Source organism: Sinocyclocheilus rhinocerous, unplaced genomic scaffold, assembly GCF_001515625.1.
Source record: "Sinocyclocheilus rhinocerous isolate Xijiao unplaced genomic scaffold, SAMN03320098_v1.1 scaffold239, whole genome shotgun sequence".
Taxonomy (NCBI): domain Eukaryota; kingdom Metazoa; phylum Chordata; class Actinopteri; order Cypriniformes; family Cyprinidae; genus Sinocyclocheilus; species Sinocyclocheilus rhinocerous.
Window position 1 is genome coordinate 658786 of NW_015653198.1, and position 10076 is coordinate 668861.

The 10076-nt window shown below is 39.5% G+C and overlaps 1 protein-coding gene across 12 annotated transcripts in view; it reads right to left on the minus strand.

Moving 5' to 3' along the window:
- Positions 1-10076, minus strand: part of LOC107715650 (nuclear factor 1 X-type-like) — a 182136-nt gene that overhangs the window by 104817 nt on the left and 67243 nt on the right. For 11 of the 12 annotated variants that reach the window (XM_016521817.1, XM_016521809.1, XM_016521813.1 and 8 more), the window contains one exon: positions 7200-7731. In XM_016521817.1, coding sequence (XP_016377303.1) covers positions 7200-7731 — 532 coding nt within the window. Of the gene's footprint in view, positions 1-7199; positions 7732-8983; positions 9103-10076 lie in introns of those variants that run through there. The other variant, XM_016521811.1, reaches the window with a different exon arrangement.

The following is a 10076-nucleotide window of genomic DNA, read 5'->3' on the forward strand; positions in this document are numbered from 1 at the left end:
CGTCAGAATGAGAGTCCAAACAGCTGATAGAAACATCACAATAATCCACAAGTAATCCACACCACTCCAGTCCATCAACTACATCTAGTGAAGCGAAAAGCTGCATGTTTTCAATAAATAAAGCCACCATTGTAGCTTTAAATTGTCGCTTCTGGACAAAATATGAGTTCATAATCCATTATAAGGTTTACACAAGGTGAAAAGGTCCATTCTGTTGTCCTCTGACATCAATATTCACTGATATATTGGTTTAGATCTGTTTTGGAATGATCTGTGCATATTTCTCTCCTGATTCAGACGAAATGACTTTTTTTTACTAGAGAAAGCAATATTACAGATAGAGGACACGCAGCTTTTCACATCATGAGAATTACTTGTGGATTATTGTGATGTTTTTATCAGCTGTTTGGACTCTCATTCTGACGGCACCCATTCACTGCAGAGGATCCATTGATGAGCAACTGATGTTATGCTAAATTTCTCCAAATATGTTCTGATAAAAAAGCAAACTTTACATCTTGGATGGCCTGAGGGTGAGGACATTTTCAACAAAAATGAAAATATTCCTTTAGCCTTGGTAATAATGCTTGACTTAGCAAACACCACTAACCAGCAGTGGCTCTTTACTTGCATATATTTTAGTGCACTCTCTGCAAAGTCAATTACATGCACAATGAATTCAAATCTGGAGGAAAATGATTTTATTAGTTACATGAATACCTCATAAATCTGACAGAATAAAGCTGCTTTTGTGTGTGTAGACAAAAGCCTCTGCATCAAAGCCCGGGCTAATAGGTCATAACATGATAAGTGGAACAGGAAGAGAAATTCACAGCCGCTCTCTCTCTCTCTCTCTTTCGCTCTCTCTTGCTGCTCAGCTGTGGAGAGACGTAGCCGCTTAATTTATTTATTCCATTCCCATTAATTAGAACGTTTGCACTGACAAAACAGGCAAAAGGAGGCATTAGCACCTAGTTTACACTCTGCGTCCCTGAGCTGCCCTGATTAATTTTTTTCCTCTAGCTCACGTGCATTTACACACACACACACACACATACACAAGCGAGCGCTTCCACACAGACAGAAACCTGCTCACGCGCTGCTCCAAGCAAACATCCATACATTAGCATTCACATACAGTGCCAAAGAGCCCTAAAGCATTGTGTTTCTGAAACAACCACAAATTTGTTTACCACAACAAAGATTATAAAAACTTTTTGATTGAATGTAATCATATGCACACACACACACAAACCATGGCAAATGTTTGTAAAGAAAATAAATGTAATGCATCACCATAGTATCACGTTGAAAACATGGCAGATTTGATGCTGATTTGCACTTACCTTTCAGAAATGTAATTTTCTTCGTAAGAAAAAAAAACAACAAAAAGTACCACATTAATCATCTGATTTTATCACTGTACTATAGTATGGCCACAGTAATTTTCAGTAAGAAAGCTAATACATCTACTGTATTGCAACAGTACCATGTAGAGACACTTGGATAAAAAATGCTAAATTAATAAATATTAAAAAATGTGTAATTTTGTTGTTATTATAACAAATTTTGTATGGGAAAACAAACTAGCAGGTTGAATATTTACTATATACCACTATATGGTAATACCATAGTATTTTTATTAATATATATATATATATATATATATATATACAGGTGCATCTCAATAAATTAGAATGTCAGGGAAAACAAACTAGCAGGTCAAGTATTTACTAATATCACCTTAGTACTGTTAAAAAAAAGAAAAAAACAGACACTGTAGTTCCAAAGTATTTTTTGTTGGCATATGGGAAATCCAAATCAGCCGTATTTCTGTAAAATAAAACATGGTACATTTCTGTAAAGTTGCATAAAACTACCATGGTATTACCATCACTGTACAGTTCATTTAGTGTACCATGGTAAATTTCAGCAAATCAGTAGCTGATAATTGTATATATAATTGTACTGCATTACAAAAGTATCGAAAAAACCATGATAGTACCAAAAAGTAGTTTTTACAGTCAGTGCCCCATGGGCAGTCAGTGTGTGTCTACTGTTGCAGTGATGAAGCGGCCTCATCGACACGACAAAATGAAGGTCTCGTTAGACCGGCGCGGGCTCCGTCCCCTCTCTCTCTCTCTCTGTGGCGAACAAAAGGCGGATTCTGAGAGCGGCAGGAGGACCCCTGAGGAGAAGAAAGCCGCTGCACTCCAGCGCTGTGGTGAATGAGGTCTTTTCACCAGAGTCCTCTGCTGTTTACTCTAGTTCAATAATAGCCCTCATTTTCCAATCATTATTCGCTCAGTCTGACTGCCGCTATTAGCCTGTCCGGCATGTCATTCATAGCGCGCCGTACACACCGGTGTAGAAATAGCATCACAGCGCAAACACACAAAAACATACATTCCTATAAGGGCTTATGTCAAACTCTGTGACTCTCATCTGGTATAAGCTGGTTGTCTGAAGTGTCATGCTATAACGCCGCCTCCAGCCGGTTCTGCTGACACACTTTAGAAGTAAAAGAAACTTTAATTCAGCTTGGTGACAGTTTGACTACTCGGGTCAGACGCCTAAAGGGTGATTTTGTGTAAAAACATATCTACTTAAACACGATTAGCTGGATGATCTATCAGACCCGTATTATTTTTTTTTTTACATCTAATATCACAGACAGAAGCCCGGCAGCCAAAGTCAGCGCTGCCAAACTCTCCATTTGGATTTGGAATGCGGCTTTCCCAGCGTATGGGATCGTTCGCTGTGGCCAATTTCTGAGTCATTAAAAAAGAAAAGTGCTCCAAAAAAAAAAAAAAGAACGTCTTCCTGTGACAGAAAGCGAGTGTATGTTTCTATACGGAATTGCGAGCGAGGTAACGGCATGTTTTTCCCGTCGGCGCATTGACGGAGGTGTTAAGATGGCGAGAGAGGGAGGACGTGTTTGGAGGAAAAGGCCTGAAAAAGCGGGTTAAATGGAAGGAGAGGCTGGGAAAGAGAGAGGGATGTTGGCAGAGCGTGTGGTGTGATTTGAAAAGCTGAGATCCGTGCGGCAGTGCCAAACACACACACCAGTCGAAGTTCCCTTCGCAGACCGGCTTTTGTTTCCATTTTGGCATTTTGCACCATCTTTATTCTCTGCCCGCTGTTCTATTCTCTGTTTTAACAAATGCAACAATGCAAATAATAACATTACTAATAATTAATAGTTGATCAGGAGGAGGAGGATTCATTTGGTGTGGTTATTGTTGATGTAATCTCTTTTAAAATGCCGGAGAATATTAATATCTCTGGTTTACATTATTTCTGTTTGTTTATATGTTTATGTGTGCAGTATATGGGGCATTTTGGGTTTACCTCTACAGGTTTTATTCTGCTGAATTCTGCCGTTTTTGACTTTCTCTCACGGTGACGAGATTGTGCCACATGAGTGTTTGAATATTAGAAGAAAAACAACTACAACAGAAAGATTTTCAAACACACACTTCTTGTGCATTTCGCATGCATTTTTCCATCTGCTTCAAATGAATAAATAAATATATTTATTTCATTTGATATGCTATGTGTTTTATCATAACTGCTAAGTGAATGAACATAAATATCTTTAGGGAAATTATTATTTGCATATTTCACCTACACACATTAAAGCAAAACGTAATTATACTTATATATTAAAATAGTTAGAATTAGCATATTGTAAATATACTGATAAAATATATTTTTTTTAATTGTCATTTAAACACTTCTGTATTATAATAAATTCAAAATATTAAAATGCAGCATCAGAAATTTGCTGTTAAAATGAAAGATAATAAAATACCTATAAAATGTAATTTATGAAAACACTTATTTAAAAAATTCGTATTTTGTTCAATGTTGATTTTATGAAATTTGATTATGAAATTGTGAATATATTTGTTTAAAAATTGAATTGAATTTTAATTATGAAATTTACATTTATATAAAAAATATGCATTACTTAAAAATATATTTAAAATGTAAATTGTTTTTTTTAAGTTTTTTTTTTTCCTGCCATCACTGAAGCAGACACTCAAATTTACATTTTCTCACTTCTAAACAAATCAGCTATAACACACAGGCTTTAAAATATTCTTATGTCATATTTTTAAAAACAGCCAAAGAGTAAAAGCTAAATCCAAATGGACTAATATTTTTCCACCAGCACCTGCAATTAAACAAACTCTCTCTCACAAACACAATAAACACAGGAAAACCAGCTTCCTGAGTGCGATCCAAGCAACACCTTCACGTTGCTGAAAGAGAGTCAAAAGTACACCCAGCTTCAAATCAAATCGAATGTGAAGGTGACCAGAGCGGCGAGTCAGCGGTCAGTGTGGGTGACTGTCTGCTGTCGATCTGGTTACGGGCCTCAAAGCCTGGAGCAGCGGGAATCTGTTAGCGGCCCACAACACCTCGATTACCAGCCAAGAAGGAGCGCTGCTGCCCAAAGGCCTTTGATGGCAAGCAGTCTCATTGCTTTTGTCACTTCTGAAGAGATGCAAAAGCTCGGCTAAAAAAAAACATGATGCAGAAAATACCAACTATAAAAGTTTGCAGCTCACACCGTCATCAAACACCCACAGCACAAAATCCGTCTTTATTTTTAAATTCCCGCTAGAAATCGCAACACCTCTCTCTTGAAAGCTGTGGAAACGATCCTGAATAGATGATTCGCTGTGAAACAAGTGATTTAACGCTTGACCGCACTTTAAGAGTCTTTTGTCGTTCGACTATACACATCCATTTCCTTTTCTAAAAGGAAAAGGCCACCATTAGTTCCCCTCTTTTCAGCGTCTATCCCTCTCTCTCTCCTTTACAACACAGAGCTGTATAGCTGTCGCCTGACTACAGAACTTGGCACCGCGGCCGGCGTTTTATCGGCTGTCTGAGCTGGACACAGCTCGATTAGAGATGAGAGCAGGCACATGTTTTTATCATGACTGCGCGATAATGGAAGCCGTATGACGTGGCGAGCTCCAGAGATGACTAACCCGGGAGAAAACATCCATCATTCTGACAAACGCAGAAGAAAAATAACAACTTTTTTTTCTGGAGCTGCGCGAGACGGCCGATCCGAGGTGCTCGTCAAAAACTCCCATTAATCATCATCATTAATACAGCCGGCGTGCGGCGAGAAGACCGAGCGTAATTACGCCGTCGTGCTCCTGGGTATTTAAGCGTCGGCGTTTAACGTCATTAATCGCTCCCAGGGGGCGATACGACACGCATCTTGTCAATACACCACAAAACAACCGGACCTGGAGAGTAAATTATACATGAATTGTGCCTCCTGAGCTACAGCGTGCAAATATCACAGTACATGTAGTTGTTCAGACGCTGGAGCCGTAATGTAAACGCTGACTTAGACAGCAAAAGCAGAAGTGATCTAAACCAGGGCTGGCTTTTGGCAGGCGCTCGCCGCAAATAAACGCAAATGTTTGCTTTGAGAATAATCTTCGCAAAACACAGACTGCGTAAAACGGGGTCTGTCAGTGTTTAAGGGAAATGAACAAATGTTGCAGTAATATTCCCTCAATATGGTAAAACGGATGTGGCCGGAACAATGAGCCATCGGGCAGCTTTAATAGCGTCCGGATTAAGACAGGAGATTCGGCCGGGTCAGCAGGAGATAATCTGAGTCCTGGCATACCGTTAAACAGGAAAAGAACGGCATGGTGAACCGGCTAACTGACGCCGAGTTCCACACGGAGCGAAAGGGAAACTCGGCATGGGCATCAAAATCTCTTTCGGAGGCCCTGCCAGCAAACAGAATTATGGCTCTGTGTCACAACAAAGGCGAAAACCGCCGTCAAATGTTGCCTGTTCACATACTCTGAGTGCACAGATAATAGCTAAATAACTGAGCTGCCTGTAAATAGCTGCAAATATAATATTGCGCTGTTTGTGCTCGTCTCTTTCTGTGTTTTCCAAAGAACTGCTGCCAATACAGTGACCAACATACAGAGCATCTGACAAATAAATACTTGCACCTGCAACAAAACTACAATCACCAATTCTAACATTACAAAAAAAAAAACTTAAATATTTTAAATAAAGTTCATATTAAATCAACAAGCTATTATTGTTGTAGTAGTTGCAGAAAGCATTATTTTAAGTGTTTAGAAATAATCCTTGACATTTATTTGTTTATTATTATTACTGTTAATAAATGATAATAATAATAATAATAATCAATTTTAAACAATAATTAAATATTTTAATTGATTAAAAAATACATATTAATTGAACAAACTATTGTTGTAGTAGAGGTGCAGAAGACTAAGTATTTAGAAATAAAATTCTAGCAATTTTGTTTATTATTATATTATCATTATTATTATTATTATTGATAATAATAATAATACTAAAATATAAATATATTTTATATATAAATATATATTATTTCTGCAAATCTGGAATACAAAACATTATATATGTTATGTTATATTTTATATTTTTATGCTGTATAAAACAAAATATTTTAACATTTTTATGTTCTATTTAGTCTGCATTTATCATTAAGTTGCACAAAAGTCATTTCATTGTTGGGATTTTTAATATTAATGTTCTGATTTTAATATCTAATTTTGACATTTCAATGCTGAGCAAAACAAAAATAAATAACTAAATAAAATACATAAATTAAGAGGTGTAAATCGAAAGTACATTCTCCGTCTATGAGAATGTGATCGTTCTGATTATTGGTGTGTTTATTAAAAGGCAGTAGTGTAACTAACCAGTGTGTGTGTGTGTGTGTGTGTGGCCTTTACACCAGCTGGGAGCAGGCCAGCTGTCACCGCCACAATACACTATCTGACATTTATACACACACACACACACACAAACTATCAAAGGTATGGGTGCATTATGCTACACACTCTACAGCGAACATAACCTATAAACCAGTTCTCACACACACACACACACACACACACACACACACAAAAAGTCAAAAATGTCACAATTTCACACACACTCCTTCAAGTTTCATCGCAACCACAAAAATAACAACAAAGAAATAAACACAACAAAGCCTGTATTTGCATATATTTGCATTCAAGTACATTTCTGGAATACAGCCCGGAACCGAATTGGATCGTGTTTCCTGAACCGGGTTACGCTGCGGCACATTTCAGTGTGTGTGTGTGTGTGTGTGTGTGTGTGTGTGTGAGACTGTGGCTCACCTGGCGTGTGGACAAAGTAGGCCAGATACAGGTCCAGTTCTTTCACGGACACTCCGATGTGGTGTGGCTGCACGCAGAGGCCATGGTTGGAGCACTGCGGCGACTTGACCAGCCTCTCTCCGTCTGTGCTCTCCAACGGGCTTCCCTTGAACAGGATCACCATCACCAGGTCCAGGCGCCAGACCTTGTCCGCTTGCCGCAGGCAGTCGATGCGGCGGATCTTGCCCTTCTGGTCGGGGTTGGACAGCACGCAGCACGGCGGCTTCTTCCCCGTGATGGTGAGCACGAAGTCCTCACGGAACTCCGGCCGGATGTCTTTGCGGAGCTTGGCGAGCAGACGGGACGCCCACTTCTGCTTGATCTCAGGCTTCTCGCCCAGGAGTTCGTCTTTGACGGCGCGCTCCTCGTCCTTCGTCATGCGCTTCTCGTGCTTCTTGAAGTACTTGCGCTTGCGGGCCTGGAGGTTGAACCAGGTGTAGGAGAACGCACGGACGTGTGGCAGCAAAGCCTCGATGAAGGGATGAAATTCATCCTGTTGGATAAAAAAAAAAAAGCTAATTTCAGAGACTTTCGTGGAACTTAAAAATGAATATTTTGAGAACTTTGGAAAAGGATGCATTGCATGCAGTCACATTTACTCATCTGCAAATAACAATTGTGTCTTGTTTTCGCATTAAAATGATCTATAATAGTGTAAATAAAAGAGAATGCATGCTGAATTAGGTCCATTTGAATGCATTTTAGGATTTAAGCATAAATCTCAATAATTTTAGAGAGGTTCAAAGAATAAATATATTTGCCAATGAGGTAAACATAAGGAAAAAATAAACTTAATTCAGAATATTCTTTCTGGAAACAGGTTTTATCTTTAAAAAAAAATGTTGCTCCTCAAGTACATTTATGTTGTTTAGGGATATTTTTACTGGAAAACAAAAAAAAATACAGATTAAGAAAATTATTTTTAGCAGTGTAGAAATCAATTTAGTTCACAAATATTATTTTCAATTGAAATAATACATTCTTACATTCTATTTAGTCTCCATTTATCATTACATTCCATTAAAGCCATTTGATTGTTATGAATTTGAATGCCAATTTTCTGGAAATAGGATCTAATTTTGGCATTTCTTTCAATGCTGAGCAAACATAAAAATAAATCAATAAAATCCATAAATTAAGACTGAATAGAATGTAAATTGAAAGCCATTATGAGAGTGTGATCGATCATTATTTTCAATTTTCACAACAGAAGCATGCATAAAGAAAAATCCCTTAAGTTCAGACACGATTATCCTACACAAATACAAAGACTTTAAATGAAATTAAAGTAAATGCAAATTGAAAGCTAAACGAGGCTCTTTTTCAGACAGTTTAAAGATCTCAGCGGCTGTGCAGGAATTCCGAGATTCTGCAATTCACAGAAAGCAGCTTCTTTAGCTCAAGTCAGGCCAAGAAAAGCTTGGCGATCCCCACGGCAACGGAAGACTCATTCAGCTCTCCAATAATACCTTCACCACACAACGCTCAGTGACAAAGCCTAAACCGCGCCACGGTGCCCCAGTGCCAGGGCCGCCGTGCCCCAGACCCTCCCCGCCAACTCTCGCCCCAACAAGACCGCGGTTAAACTGCGTCCCTTCAAGACCTGCCATCAAATCCTGTCTGCGGGCTGCTGTCGTGCAGAAATCCAGGCATGTTCACATTTCGACAATCGAGAAGGCAGATAGCACCGTGAAAAGCACACACTGCAGACAGGAGCAGAAAGAGAGAGAAAGGCTGGTAGTTACCATTTTGCACTCTCATCATAAATTTGGCACGCCGTTCAGGACGGGGAAAAAAAAAATCCACCCGCACCAGTTCTTTGCCACTCACGCCGAAACAACAACAGCTGGCTTGGCAAAGATGAAGAATTGGCGACCGAAAAAAACTTGGGTAAATAGGAAAGAAGACTGGAGACGCTCCAATTGCCGGCAGAAAGAAGTTTTCATGAAATTTCAAGATCAGGAATTTTCTTTTGCGTTTCCAGGTAAAATTGGTTATTTTTTTAAAAAATTGTTCCAAAAAAGAAGAAAAAAATGAAAAACAAAAAATTAAATAAAGGTGTGTATGCAAGAAAAAAAGAAGAAGAAAAAAACAAACAGAAAAGCAGCAGCACTCAAAATAAATGCTTTTGCTTTCCAAATAATAAAAAAAAATCTAAACAATGCAGACAAAAAAAAAAATCCTTGGCAAAGCACAATGAGTGTTTTCTTAGATCTTTGGATCCGGCAAAAAACTCAGAGAGCGCGGCACACACATAACGCAGGCACATGCATGCACACTCCTGCGACGAAGTGGGGCGGGTGGGGGGAGCTGGCTAATGCAAAGCACAGAATACAGGCAGGGAAAAAAAGAGAACCGAATCAATGTTGGACGAGCTTGCAGGACCGCTGGCAAACCCAAGTGCTGCTGCTTTTTTTACTCCTTTTCTCTCCAACTCTCTCTCTCTCGATCGCTCGCTCGCTCTCTCTCGTCCTCTCCACGTTATTTCCATAACCATTGCCTGAGTCTTTGCCAACACGAGTAGGGCCCACCTATTTGGCAACAAGATGCCTGTAGCTCAGCCAATACGTTAGCTTGAAGAGCTGAAAGGGAGGGGAAAGAGAGAGAGAGGGGGCTGGTGGCAGAACAAGAGAGAGCGAGTGAGCGAGTGAGCGAGTGAGCGAGAGCACACAGTCCCGTCCGGTGGTGCACAATTTGCCAGTGCTACAAGTTCCGATCCACCACTGAGGCAAAGTTCAGCATCCCAACAAGCTAGTCATGGCAACCGTGTTCTTAAGTCTGGGTCGCGGTCACCATCGCCGCTTGCGTAATTCCACCTTGGCACAGGCCGATGGGAGA